The following is a 15,394-nucleotide window of genomic DNA, read 5'->3' as shown; positions in this document are numbered from 1 at the left end:
CATCACCACCAGCTGTATGGAGACGTGGGGGCACAACAAGCTGCAGCACTGAGCCCTGTCCTACATCCTTTTGAGTTGCAAGCAGCATTACCCAGTGTGCTGTGAACAAAATAGATCATCCCTGCCCATGCTTGCTGGACCACGTGTCAGCAGTAAGATGGATTTTACGGCTGATTGCCTTGCCCAACAATGCTAGAACATTCCCTTCCATGTGATGTTAGAGAGATGAAATGGCCTTGAGAGAGATGAGACAGATGAAATGACATGAAAAGTAGCAGCGACTGGAAACCTGCCATTGTGGTACAGCACATTGTGTGAAGGGGGCAGAATCCACCAGGCTGAAAGGCAGAAGTAGGAGAGCCAACAGCTTTGACAAGTTTGCATTTAGACGCTGGGCATGTGGGTGGCAGGGACTGTATTTTTTTTTTCCCTGCAGCAGATGGGGCAGAGACGTTTGCTGGCTACAGTGTACAGCTGGTGGTGTGCTGCTGGCAGATGTGTTGCTAGGACCTGGGACATCCTGTACTATAACATCATCCCTGTCAGTGGAGGCTGCTGAGAGGTAATGACTCTGTAAACCAGGGGCAGGCTAAAGTGGGTAAGGAGGAAGAGCAGGAGGAGGACTGACAGATTTGTGCCTCTTTTGTGTGCCTTTTAGGTGCTCTTGCCAATGGTCTGAGTGATTGAATGTTAAATGCCTTGTTAAACAGGTGGTACCCAAATGGCTGGTGTTTTTTCCAAGTTTGATGTGCCTAAGACACAATTTACAGATAGACACAATTTACGATCTGCTGCAAAAGGACCAGGCGGCTGAGCATTGGGGAGTGGGCTGGGAGATAACAGCTGCAGAATGTAATGGAATAGGGTGGCTGGTCTCTACTCTTTCTTGATGTCCGCCTCCTTCGGGTTGTGCCACCTCACCTTTTGTTCTCTCCTCTGCTCTATCTGCCACCCAAGTCGCATCAGTGACCTCATCATCATCATTATCTCTATTTCCTCCAACTTCATCATTACCACTGGAGACAACTTGGCAATACGCTGTGGCTTGGGGAACAATTTGTCTACCAGTGTTCCTCCCTTGTCTAGGCTCATGTTCCTGTCATACTCAACCTCAGAACCAACATCTGAATCCAGTAATGGCTGGGCATCATCAAGGAGCAAGTGGCTGACGCTGTGGTCAAATAACTCAGCTGACTGAGGATGAGGAGGTGACTCCTCAATGGCTGATACTGGGGCTATGGCAGGAATAGATGTGGACAAGGAGGCAGGTTTATCCACTCTGGCAACTGCAGGGGACTGCACACTTATCTCTGCTTGCATGACAGAGGATGAGGAGGTTGAGGAGGGTTTAGTAAGCCAGTACACCACCTCCTCTATATGCTGTGGCTGGATAGCACAGGCAAGCTCACTAAACAGTGGAAATTATACCCTGCCTGAGCACTGACCACCACGTCCACCTTTGCCTGTGGACACATTTGTTGCTGGCCCCCTTACAGTGCAAAAGGAACATCTGCCTCTCCTTATTGTCTTCCCAGACATTACTGGGAGGGAGGGGGTCGGTGCTTATAAGTTAATGTAAAAAAAGAAGTTGAAATCTGTACGTAAATGCACTTTAATCAATGTAAAGTGCACTGTAATTTGAGTACTCGCACTACACAGGAAACACTATAATATACTGCAATATAATGCGCCAAATGTACAGTGATGCACAGAACTATATGGCGTTAAACTGGCATTAACACACACAAAACTATATGGCGTTAAACTGGCAGTAACGCACACAGAACTATATGGCGTTAAACTGGCAGTAACGCACACATAAGTAAATGGCATTAAACTGGCAGTAACGCACACAGAACTATATGGGGTTAAAATGGCAGTAATGCACATAGAACTATATGGGGTTAAACTGGCAGTAACGCACACAAAACTATATGGTGTTTAAACTGGCAGTAACGCACACAGAAGTAAATTGCGATTAAACTGGCAGTAATGCACACAGAAGTAAATGGCATTAAACTGGCAATAACACACAAAACTATATGGCGTCAAACTGGCAGTAAAGCACACAGAACTGTATGGTGGTAAACTGGCAGTAACGCACACAGAACTATATGGCGCTAAACTGGCAGTAACGCACACAGAGGTATATGGGGTTAAACTGGCAGTAATGCACACAGAACTTTATGGTGTTAAACTGGCAGTAACGCATGCAGAACTATATGGGGTTAAACTGTCAGTAACGCACACATAACTGTTTAAAAAAAAAAATTGTGTCACTTTTATTCTTATTACAAGGAATGTAAACATCCCTTGTAATAGAAAAAAGCATGACAGGACCTCTTAAATATGAGATCTGGGGTCAAAGATACCTCAGATCTCATGTATTTAAATGCAAAAAAAAATAAAAAATTTAATTTAAAAAAAATTACATCCAAAAAATGTGCCTTTAAGAAGTACGGGTGGAAGTGATGTTTTGACGTTGCTTCCGCACTGCTATGGTATGGAGATGGGTGGACATCTTCCCCTCACTCATCTCCATACCTAGCAAGGAGACAGACGTGCTTGCCTCCGCCGCTGCCGGTAAGTGGCGGAGGGCAGCGGATCTTGGTGGGAGCCATCTCCCGCCACCGTTAAAAGTGATCTCGTGGTGAATCCACCGCAGAGACCACTTTAATCTTGTAGCCGACCACCGGCCGAACACGGGGACATCGGCGTGTGGTGGTCTGCAAGTGGTTAAACTGACACTAAACTAATATTCTACACTGACAATTGAAGCAAAATGGCACAGTATAGCACACTAACTAACTAATAGTACTGAACACTACAGAGCCCTGTTCTATCTCTCTCCACGCCAAAATCACACTGAAAATGGCTGCCATTGAAGAATACTTTTATACTGTGGGGTGGTAAATGAGCCATGATTGGATAAAGTCATGATGACAGTGTCCAATCATGACTCTGACAGTGCTCTGTGCCTTCATTGGCTAAAGCTTTCATGGCTTCAGTCAATCAGGGCTTGCAATTCACTGTTTAGTGCCGCAATGCATTTTGGTTGGTTCAGGGGACCGAACAAACGGTTGAACGACCTATTTGTTCGGATGTTTGCCGAACAGCCGAACAACCGAACAACGAAAGTTCGGCCCGAGCATAAGTTCAGGCCAAACCGTTCGCCCATACCTACTCCCTACTACACCTTCAACTTCACAAGTAGTCGCTCTGCATTACACTCTGTCAGATGCTCTGGGATGGCAGATCAGCAAGCCCAAACTGCGATTTACCAGTCATCTGGCTGCGATCTACTGGTTTCTGACCCCTGTTATATAGATATCTGATCTTATCATTTGCTTTCTAAATGTTGAAATTAATAGAAATGTGATGTTTTCTTTTTTTATCCAAACAGAACTGTTCAATTGAAAAAATGTCATGCAGAGCAAGCCATACTTTCTCAAAAATGAAGTTATGTAATGGCTATCAGAATATAAGGGACATCCTGGATACATTAATTACGTCATTAGATAGTGTTGCAAAGTCGGTAAGTATAAATTAAAGTCAAAAGCAAATCATTGATCACTTAAATTGTGTGTCCAGCCAAAACAGCTTTTCTTGGTTTTACCAAATAGGAAGTGAAAGGAACTGTTAAAAACAACTGTAGAAAAGGGGAAGCTTAGAGTGTATTTGTTTTTTATTTCTGTCTGTTTTACCATTGCAGATTTTCTTTCACTGACTTAAGATAGGCTTGGCATTTTCCCGGCAATTCTAGGTTCTGGACTCCACCCTTTGTTGTCAATAAAAAGGGGAAGGCGCTAGACGGCTTTCTGCCGTGGCCTGCATGGGAAGGAGTTGAGAGACGAAGTTAGAGGATGTATACACCAGGAATATCTGGAGTGCATGCTAGGAAAGTCTGCCTGAGCCAGGACTCTTCCATATGTGGACTCTCACCTAGGAGAAAGGTATTCACCTGGCAGCCTTGATCTAGGTGGTTAGAAAGGAAGAGTACCGCACTGTTGGACTGTATGGCTAAGATCTCCAGTAAAGCCTAATCAACTGTTTCATGCCTGATCTGAAGGTATTACAAAAGAGGGGCATGGAGGTACATGGTGTGTCTAGAAGAACAGAGCCTGTAAGCACATACGGGGGTTAAGATGGAGGAATGGAAGACCATCTTGAAGGGTTATCTCAGCAAGGGAGTTGTTGGGAAGTGTGTAGTTGCTACAGGTAACCATGAACTGGTGGGGATGTAATAGCTGCCAGGCATTGGAGAGTAGTGCCATGGGTGAGGGTTCCTCTGGTAGCGAGGGGGTCAGTGCTCTTACTCACTCCCTAGTGGCTGGTGCCCCACAGCTGGGGTCACTGGGAGTGAGGTGGCAAAGTTGGACCGGTGGACCGAAAAACAAGCTCAGCGGTGTCCCCCTGTAAATGCTCTATTTTGGAAGATAAGGTGAGCAGCAAAATGGGACAGAGTGCTTCACAGTAGGAATCTGCATGTTATGCAGCTTCTCAAGCTGTATAGCTCCCTTCTAAGCTTGAGTTCCTCCTTAACCACTTAAGGACCGCCGCATGGCAATGTACGTCGGTGCAATGGCACCGACAGGCACAAGCATGTACATGTACGTGCTCGCCTTTCAGCGGGTGGGGGGTCCGATCAGACCCCCTCCCGCTGGATACGGCGGTCCGTTTTGCTGCAGGAGTGATCCGGGATGAGGGGATGGGCGTTGGTTTCTGGCCATCCCCTCTCGATCGCTCCGGCGATTGAGAAGCTTCCCCCGCTGTGTATAGTAAACACAGGCAAGGAGGAAGTGATGTCATTCTCCTCGGGGCGGTCTTTTTGACCGGACTACGAGGAGAAGACAGAAAGTGAGTGTGCACCAACACTACACTAACATGTAGGCACACATAGGCACACAAACCCCTCCCGATCACCTACCCCGATCGCCCCCCGCCCCCCCTCCCCCTCCCAGTCACAGTGTCACTGATTACAGTGATCATTTATTTTCTGATCACTGCATTTAGTGTCAGTTGTGACAGTAAAAACTGTCAGGGCAGTTAGTGTTAGGTCTAGGGTAGCCCCCTACCCCCCCAATAAAGGTTTAACCCCCTGATTTCCCCTAGAGTTAACCCTTTCACCCCCTTTTGCCAGTGTCACTAAGCGATCGTTTTTCTGATCGCTGCATTAGTGTCACTGGTGCCGCTAAGTAGCTAGTTATTTTTTTAGGTTCACCGCCAGGTTTTTATAGCGCTAGGTACCCCAATATACTACCCAATAATGGTTTTAACCCCCTGATTGCCCCTAGTTAACCCTTTCACCCCCTTTTGCCAGTGTCACTAAGCAATCGTTTTTCTGATCGCTGCATTAGTGTCACTGGTGACGCTAAGTAGCTAGTTATTTTTTTAGGTTCACCGTCAGGTTTTTATAGCGCTAGGTACCCCGATATACTACCCAATAACGGTTTTAACCCCCTGATTGCCCCTAGTTAACCCTTTCACCCCCTTTTGCCAGTGTCACTAAGCAATCATTTTTCTGATCACCTGCATTAGTGTCACTAGTGCCGCTAAGTAGCTAGTTATTTTTTTAGGTTCACCGCCAGGTTTTTATAGCGCTAGGTCCCCCCGATATACTACCCAATAATGGTTTTAACCTGCTGATTGCCCCTAGTTAACCCTTTCACCCCCTTTTGCCAGTGTCACCAAGAGATCATTTTTCTGATCGCTGCATTAGTGTCACTAATGCCGCTAGGTAGCTAGTTATTTTTTTAGGTTCACGCCAGGTTTTTATAGCGCTAGGTACCCCCATATACAACCCAATAATGGTTTTAACTCCCTGATTGCCCCTAGTTAACCCTTTCACCAGCGATCACCGTATAAGTGCCACTGGTGACGCTGGTTAGCCAGTTAGTTATTTAGGTTCCCCGTCAGGTTTTTATATAGCGCCAGGGACCCCCATATACTACCTAATAAAAATTGAAACCCCCTGATTGCCCCTAGTTAACCCTTTCACCAGTGATCACCGTATAAGTGTTACGGGTGACTCTGGTTAGTTTGCTTTTTATAGCATCAGGGCACCCACCATTTATTACCCAATAAAGGTTTAACCCCCTGATCACCCGGCGGGTGATATCAATTAGGTTTTAGGGTCAGGGTCTGCGTCGCCCCAGGCAGCGCTAGGTTAGTGCCAGTAACGCTAACACCCACGCGCAAAGCATAAACCTCCCATAGTGGTATAGAATCTGAACAGATCAATATCTGATCTGATCAGATCTATACTAGCGTCCCCAGCAGTTTAGGGTTCCAAAAAAACGCATTGTTAGCAGGATCAGCCCAGATACCTGCTAGCACCTGCGTTTTGCCCCTCCGCTCAGCCCACCCAAGTGCAGTATCGATCGATCACTGTTACTTACAAAACACTAAACACATAACTGCAGCGATCGCAGAGTCAGACCTGATCCCTGCGATCGCTAACAGTTTTTTTTGGTAGCGTTTTATATTTAAATCCAGAAGGCAGTGCTTGGTTTTCGGGGGCCTGTATGTGGCTAGGCTCCCAAAAAGTCCCCTACATGTGGTATCCCCGTACTCGGGAGAAGCAGCAGAATTTATTTTGGGGTGTAATTTGACTTATGCCCATAGCATGTGTGAGCAATATATCATTTAGTGACAACTTTGTGCAAAAAAAAAACTTGTGGCAAAATATAAAATATTTCATGGACTCAACATGCCTCTCAGTAAATAGCTTGGGGTGTCTACTTTCCAAAATGGGGTAATTTGGGGGGGTTTTGTGTTATTTTGGCATTTTATGGCCTTCGAAACTGTGATAGGTAGTGAGGAGTGAAATCAAAAATATGCACCCTTAGAAATCCCGAAGGCAGTGATTGTTTTTCGGGGTGCCGTACGCTGCTAGACTCCCAAAAAGTCCCACATATGTGGTATCCCCGTACTCAGGAGAAGCAGCAGAATATATTTTGGGGTGCAATTCCACATATAACTATGGCATGTGTGAGCAATATATCATTTAGTGACAACTTTTTGTAAACTTTTTTTTTTTGTGTCATTATTCAATCACTTGGGACAAAAAAGAAATATTCAATGGGCTCAACATGTCCCTCAGCAATTTCCTTGGAGTGTCTACTTTCCAAAATGGGGTCATTTGGGGGGGTTTTGTGTTATTTTGGCATTTTATGGCCTTCGAAACTGTGATAGGTAGTAAGGAGTGAAATCAAAAATTTGCACCCTTAGAAATCCTGAAGTCAGTGATTGGTTTTTGGGGTGCCGTACGCGGCTAGACTCCCAAAAAGTCCCACATATGTGGTATCCCCATACTCAGGAAAAGCAGCAGAATATATTTTGGGGTGCAATTCCACATGTAACTATGGCATGTGTGAGCAATATATCATTTAGTGACAACTTTTTGTAAACTTTTGGGGGGGGGGGGGGGGTTGTACTGCCCTGCCATTTTAGCACCTCAAGAAATTAGATAGGCAGTCGTAAATTAAAAGCTGTGTAAATTCCAGAAAATGTACTCTAGTTTGTAGACGCTATAACTTTTGCGCAAACCAATGAATATACGCTTATTGACATTTTTTTTACTAAAGACATGTGGCTGAATAAATTTTGCCCTAAATGTATGACTAAAATTGAGTTTATTCAATTTTTCTTATAACAAAAATTAGAAAATATATTTTTTTCTCAAAATTTTCGGTCTTTTTCCATTTATATCGCAAAAAATAAAAATCGCAGAGGCAATCAAATACCATCAAAAGAAAGCTCTATTTGTGGGAAGAAAAGGACGCAAATTTCATTTGGGTACAACATTGCATGACTGCGCAATTACCAGTTAAAGCAGTGCAGTGCGAAATTGTAAAAAGACCTCTGGTCCTTAGGCTGAAAATTGGTTCGGGGTTGAAGTGGTTAAACTATCCAGTCATAAAATGCTAAATTTTCCTTTTGCACGTGACTAGGTATTCTTTGTAAAAGGAATTTTAACTTTGCTTTACCTCCTTCACTAATATAAGAAAAAACTCACTTTGCAAATTGAACGTGCTTTAGCAAATCAACTCCAGTGATGTTTTAAATCTAAAAGTTCTGTATATATAAACATGACAATATAACATTCACAAAATTGTGCTGCGACAAAACATGGATTTAGTAGGGATGTGCCTGTTTGCCGAATAGCGAACAATTTGGGGTGTTCGACAAATTTGAAAGCTGCGGAACACCCTTTAAAAGTCTATGGGAGAAATCAAAAGTGCTAATTTTAAAGGATTATATGTATGGTATTGTCATAAAAAGTGTTTGGGGACCTGGTTTCTTCCCCAGGGGACATGTATCAATGCAAAAAAAGTTTTAAAAATGGCAGTTTTTTCCAGGAGCAGTGATTTTAATATTGCTTAAAGTGAAACAATAAAAGTGAAATATTCCTTTAAATTTCATACCTGGGGGGCGTCTATAGCATGCCTATAAAGTATTGCATGTTTCCCGTGTTTACAACAGTCCCTGCACAAAATTACATTTCTAAAGGAAAAAAAGTCATTTAAAAGTACTCACAGCTATAATAAATTTGTCGGTCCCGGTCCCGGCAATACACATAAGTCCCGGCAATACACATAAGTCATCGAAAAAAATGGCATGGGATTCCCCCACAGTCCTCTTCCAGACCATTTGGGTTTGGTATGAATATTAAGGGGAACCCCCGAACCAAAATTAAAAAAAAAATTGCATGGGGGTCCCCCCAAATTCCATACCAGGCCCTTCAGGTCTGGTATGAATATTAGGGGGAACCCGGAACCAAAATTTTAAAATAAAATAGTGTGGGGGTCCCCCCAAATTCCATACTAGGCCCTTCAGATCTGGTATGGTTTTTAAGGGGAACCCAGCACCAAAATTTAAAAGAAATGGCATGAAGTTCCCCTAGTACACCACATGCCAATATACAGTAGGTGAAAACACAAACTTCCTCTTATCCAGTGAACAGGTGTTCTTTCCACAGCCCAGGGGAAATGTGTACTACGCATCCTCAGGTAGCATGTAAAATGCATTGAGGCTTAGCCGTTGACATCATATCCAGTCTGGTATCCATCCTACTCCTCTAAGCTTAGAACACAAGTCAGTTCAGCGGCTGCAAACAGCTTAGCACTGTAGCTGAGCTGATTGCGTTGGTGCTTAACAGGCACCCGCAACACGTGAGTAGTACTTGAATGCCTCTTTATTGTTAGAAACAGCTTTTAATAAAACTTACTACGCTATGGTATGCTCTCTGGTATCTCTGTTGTTGTTGTTGTTGTTCAGTCATTTAGCCGTGTCCGACTCTTCCTGACCTCATGGACCATAGCACTTTGATCTGGAATTGTCTGATCTTGGAAAAGATATTAATTAGAATCCATATAGTTAGAGTACATGATCTTTTGGGTTCTACAAGTAATTGTTTCCAAAGTATTCAACTAAGCGCCTACCTGTTTGTTTTCACGTTGCTCTAAACAGCAGTGACTTGGCAATTTTTAGGCAATAAATAGTAATCCAGACTACATGGAATTAAAATGGGAAATCACTTACAATACAACAATACACATGTGACAAACAGGAAACTATTGCAATACACAGCCAACAAATGGATAGTCATTAAAATATGCAGGCAACATGTGTGCAATAGTTACAATACAAAGGCAATGATAATAACAGTGACAAATATGATAGTGTAGTACCCCCAATAACACTGGTGGCCAGAGTAGTACAACCTGCTTTACAGGTTGTAAGTATAGTACCTCTTTTTTTTTAGAGACCTACAAAAGTAAAAATGACAACACAATAAGTTCACAAACAGAAATAGTATAGTAGTGCTTCTATCTCTTTATGTAATCTTTTGTATATATTGTGTATGTGTGTGTGTATATATATATATTTATCGTGTGTCAATATCAGGATTTCTCAACCAGAGTACCGCGGAGATCCCATAGGTTCCGCCACAATCTATCTGTCAATTTTAGGCAGCTGACAGGTAGATTGCAACTGCCAAAACATACAGAGCTGCACAGGGAAGCTGCTGTGATGGTGCTGGTTGTAGAACACTGTTCTCATCGGCCCCTCCTTGCCTCCTGCCCATCCCAGGTGCTTGAATGTGACATCACCTGGAATGGGCAGGAGGGGGGGGGACTGGCAGGGAACAGCTCACCACAAGAAAACTGATCAGCCACTTTCCTGAGTCGCTCTGTATATGAAGGAATCTGCTGCTACTGTAATGTGCCCTGCTGTGTGCCCCAAAACTTTCTGAATCCATGTAACGTGCCTTGCTTCCATGTAATGTGCCCTGTTCCCTCGAAAATGTGCCCTGCTCCCATGTAATGTGCTCTGCTCTGATGTAATGTGCCCTGCCACAATGTGATGTGCTCGACTCCCATATAATGTGCCCGGTTCCCATGTAATGGCCTGTTCCTATGTAAGGTGCCTTGCTCCCATGTAATATGCCCTGCTCCCTCTTAATGTGCCCTGCTCCCTCTTAATGTGCCCTGCTCCCATGTAATTTGCCCTGCTCCCATGTAATGTGCTTTGCTCTGATGTAATGTGCCCTGTCCCAATGTGATGTGCTCTACTCCCATATAATGTGCATGGTTCCCATGTAATGTGGCCTGCTCCCATGTAACGTGCCCTTCTCTCATGTAAGGTGTCCTACCACCATATAATATGCCCACTCCCATGTAGTGTGCCCTGCTCCCATGTAATGTGTCCTGCTGTTTGCCCCATAATGTGATCTGTTCCTAAGCAATGCATTCTGTTCCCATGTAATGGGCCCTGTTCCCATGTATTGTACCCTGTTCCCATGTAATGTGCCCTGCACCCATTCAATGTACCCTGCTCCCGTGTAATGTGTCCTTCTCCCATGCAGTGTTCCCTGCTATCATGTAATGTGCCCTGACCTCATGTAATGTACTCTGCACCCAGATAATGTGCCTTGTTCCTATGTAATGTGCCCTGCTTTCATAAATGTGCCCTGCTGTAATGTAACATGCCCTTCCCCAATCTACTCCCATATAATGTGTCCCGTTCCCATGTAATATGCCCTGCTCCCATGTAATGTGTCCAGCTTTGTGCCCCATAATGTGCCCTGGTGTGTGCCTCTTAATGTGCCCTGTTCCTAAGCAATGCATTCTGCTCCCATGTAATGTGCCCTGTTCCCATGTAATGTGCCCTGCTCCCATTTAATTTGTTCTTCTCCCATGTATTGTTCCCTGTTATGATGTAATGTGCATCAAAAGAACAGGGAAATGGGGTAGGGGAAAAAGTGCAAGTTACCCACTAATTCGCGGTCAAATACATGAAATGACCAGTGATAGATCATTCACCATTTAAGGTGTTGTTGCAGTAACCATATGGCATATGGAAAGAAAAAGAGATTAGCCCGATAGACAGGCTAGAAAGGGGTTACTATTTGCAACAGATTATTGATCAAACTGAGATCAAACTGCAAAACTTTATTTTTATAACAATTAAGTTATTGTATCAAAAAAGATACTATTTAAAAGTGCAGTTCCTAAAACTGATTGAGAATCAATCAACCATTGAATTATATTGCTGCAGACAAATTAGACAAACAAGACAGACATAAATCAAACATTCAACACTGAATAAGTCTGGACGTATTGCTTAAGTCCATTATCAATGCATGTTAATTAGCATTTCAATTTATTAAAGTGGGATCAGATGTGTTCCCTATTATAATTAATAAATAAGTGGCTAATAATGGACTAATTCAAATGTGGAGTGGGGAGGGAAGATAAGAGAGATAAAATTGACAGTAAGCTTATCATTAATAAAAAAATGAGAAAGAAAAAAATCATCATATGTTCATTGTTGGTAAAGCTTAGCTAACGAGGCCGGCAAACAACAAGTACTATATTTATCCTTTGGATTGTGCTGGTAGAAAAAGGGAGAAGGAATGGAAAAAGCAACACCACAGGAAAATTCTGTTTAGGCTGCACTGTCAATGGCAGGCTTTCAAATCATCCAGATAGTCCAATCCTTTTTCAATTCACTCCAAAGACACTCAAAATAACATTGATCACATTAGCAATTGCTCATTGATATTTGTTTTTAATCAGCCAAGGTATTAAGCATAATGCTAGTATCACTCTGTGGCATGTATTTAGTTGAACCAAGCAAAGATCAATCACATCGTTCTTGTTGTTTGCTGGCCTCATTAGCTAAGCTTTAATAACAATGAACATATGATGATTTTTTTCTTGCTCATTTTTTTATAATTAGTCCATTATTAGCCACTTATTGATTGATTATAATAGGGAACATATTTGATCCCACTTTAATAAATTTAAATGCTAATTAACATGCAGTGATAATGGACTAAAGCAATACGTCCAGACTTGTTCAGTGTTGAATGTTTGTTTTTATGTCTGTCTTGTTTGTCTAATTTGTCTGCAGCAATATAATTCAATGGTTGTTTCTCAATCAGTTTTAGGAAATGCACTTTATCATGTAATGTGCCCTGCCCTCTTGTAATATTGTGCCCTGTTCCCAGATAATGTGCTCTGTTCCTAATGTAATGTGCCCTGCACTCACGCAATGTGCCCTGCACTTATTTAATACTCCCCTGCTCCTGTGTAATGTGCCTTTATGTAATGTGCCCTGCTCGATTGTAATGTGTCCTGCCCCAATGTGATGTGCTCTACTCCCATATAATGTGCCCAGTTCCCATGTAATGTGGCCTGTTCCTATATAATGTGGTCTTCTGTCATGTAATGTGTTCTGCGCCCCATATAAAGTAGACATTTGCCAGCACACCATGGATCAACACAAGTGGCGTCAAGCATGAGATGACCCCATATAATGTGCCCTGCTCTCAAGTAATGTGTCCTGCTGTGTGCCTCATAATGTGCCCTGTCCTAGGTAATGTGCCCTTATGTGTGCCCTATAATGTGCCCTGTTCCCAAGCAATGCGTTCTGCTCCCATGTAATGTGCCCTTCACCCATTCATTGTGCCCCGCTCTCATGTAATGTGCCCTGCTCCTATGTAAATTTCCTTCTCCCATGTAATGTTCCCTGTTATCATATAACGTGCCCTGCTCCCATGTAATATGTTCTGCTGTATGCCCTATAATGTGCTTTGTTCCAATGTGATGTGCCCCGCACCCCTGAAATGTGCTCTGCTTCCATGTGATGTGCCCTGCTGCCCCCTAAGTAATGTGCCTGCTGTCCCCTATGTAATGTGCCCTGCTCCCCCCATGTAGTGTGCCCTCCTGCCCTTTTGCACAGTGCCCCCTCATGTAATGTGCCCTGCTCCTATGTAAATTGTCCTTCTCCCATGTAATGTTCCCTGTTATCATATAACGTGCCCAGCTCCCATGTAGTGTGTTCTGCTGTATGCCCTATAATGTGCTCTGTTCCAATGTGATGTGCCCCTCACCCCTGAAATGTGCTCTGCTTCCATGTGATGTGCCCTGCTGCCCCCTAAGTAATGTGCCTGCTGTCCCCTATGTAATGCGCCCTGCTTCCCCCATGTAGTGTGCCCTCCTGCCCTTTTGCACAGTGCCCTCCTGACCCCCTGTACTCAGCCCTGCTGCCCCCCTGTACTCAGCCCTGCTGCCCCCCTGTACACTGTTTATCTGAAGCTGAACTGAGTTTAGCAAAAAAAAAAGGAAGAACAAGTTTCACATTAAATTGGTATGTTTTAATATTGATTTCATTATTCAATGTTATTTCTAAAAATTATAGTTGTTATATCAACAGTTGGCTTATCATACCAATGCTCCATGAGCTGTAGATTTGAACATTATTTCAGGGTTTCCCAAACTTTTTGTCAAGGGTTCCTTCAAGGTAAAAAAGGTTGAGAAACCCTGATCTATAGGCTAATAAATATAGTATGTGAATTGATTTAAAATTATGATAGAAAATGCTTTGCAAATTTCTGGCCGAAAACTAATTTATTTTACTCTTTATTTTCAGCCCATATGTGAAACATCAAAAACAACATACAATGCTGAGAGAGCTATTGAAGATCTTTTATATTATTTTCAAAAATTAAAATTACACCATTAGTGTTCATAGTTATGTGACATTTATTTTACACTGCAACCACTTTAAAACAGCCTCCCGAATACATGCAGTCCCCTCGTTACAAACATTCAACTTACAAACGACTCCTACTTACAAACGGAGGGAAACAACAGGACGTGAGAGGAAATCTACCCCTAGGAAAGGAAATTCACTCCTGTAAGACTTATTATGGAAAAAATTTACCTCCACTGATGCTTCATCATCAAGGCTTGTTTCTACAACAACTCCAAATTTTCTAATTCCAATTGACAGAAAGTGAGGTGAAATCTTCTGAACAAGGGCACAGACAGCAAAACAAACTTTGCAGAAGTGATAACCCTTCCATATATTATCCAAAAAGCTTAAAAATATATTTTTGGTTTGGAGCTACACTCAACAATTGTACCTGTCCCAACTTACAAACAGATTCAACTTAAGAACAAACCTACAGACCCTATTTTGTTTGTAACCCGGGGACTGCCTGTATACTGTCAGGTTAACTCCATTACCTGTGTAAAATAACATGTAGTTATAATGGGGTTATTTAAAAATGCATTCATGACTTGTATGTAATATTTAATAATAATTTATTATTAGTGATACACTGAAAAAATAAAGTTTCTTTTTTTACTCTACTGTTGTAAGAGAATGCTGCTAAATGTGCACAATGAAATTTAAATGGCACTCTGCTCAAAGTATACTAAACTTGAGAATAACAGTGCAATATGTTGCAGCTCATCTCTGATTGGTTTCTTGCTAGACGTTACATGCTTACTGCTCACTCATTGGTTGCCAGAGGTTACGGCACAGTATTATCGCTTACTGATTGGTTCCTAGAGGTTACTGTACATCATTACCACGTATTGTTTTCTAGAGGTTATAGCACATCAATACAGCTCACTGATTGGTTGCTGAAGGTTACAGCAAATAATTTCCCCACTGCCTGCACACCATGGACTGGGGAGGTGAGGGGATGCACCAATAGACAGAAAACTCCTAGAATTTGCTATTAGCAATGAGCAGAGCAGAGTACACACATCTATGAAGGTTAACTGAATTTAGGTAGGAACAGAGTCCAATGTGAGTAGTATCCCTGGATGGTCTCCCAGAAATAAATGACTAGACATGCCACCTGCAGTAGAGCAGTGTTGAGGGGTGAGCTGCATACAGCGTGCAGGATTGAGGGGTGTACTTTGTATGGAGTGCAAGGTTGAGTGGTGTGCTATGTACGGAATCCAGGACTGAGGGGTGCACTATGTAGAGTGCAGGATTGAGAGGTGAGCTACGTACAGAGCACATGATTGAAGGGTGTAATACATACAGAGTGCGGGGTTGAGGGGTGTGCTACATACAGAGTTCAAGG

The 15,394-nt window shown here is 42.9% G+C and overlaps 1 protein-coding gene across 1 annotated transcript in view; it reads left to right on the top strand.

The window, feature by feature from the left end:
• Positions 1–14,616, top strand: part of LOC143962561 (uncharacterized) — a 65,665-nt gene extending 51,049 nt beyond the window's left edge. Inside the window, exons 3-4 of the mRNA XM_077471827.1 lie at positions 3,404–3,535; positions 13,942–14,616. Coding sequence (XP_077327953.1) covers positions 3,404–3,535; positions 13,942–14,034 — 225 coding nt within the window. The 3' untranslated portion in view covers positions 14,035–14,616. The remainder of the gene's footprint in view (positions 1–3,403; positions 3,536–13,941) is intronic.
• The last annotated feature ends 778 nt before the right edge of the window (positions 14,617–15,394 follow it).

This window comes from Lithobates pipiens, unplaced genomic scaffold, assembly GCF_037356315.1.
Source record: "Lithobates pipiens isolate NorthernLeopardFrog02 unplaced genomic scaffold, aLitPip1_a1.2 Scaffold_8, whole genome shotgun sequence".
Classification (NCBI taxonomy): Eukaryota; Metazoa; Chordata; class Amphibia; order Anura; family Ranidae; genus Lithobates; species Lithobates pipiens.
The sequence above is the reverse complement of the archived record's forward strand: the minus strand, read 5'-3'. Positions and strand labels throughout refer to the sequence as shown.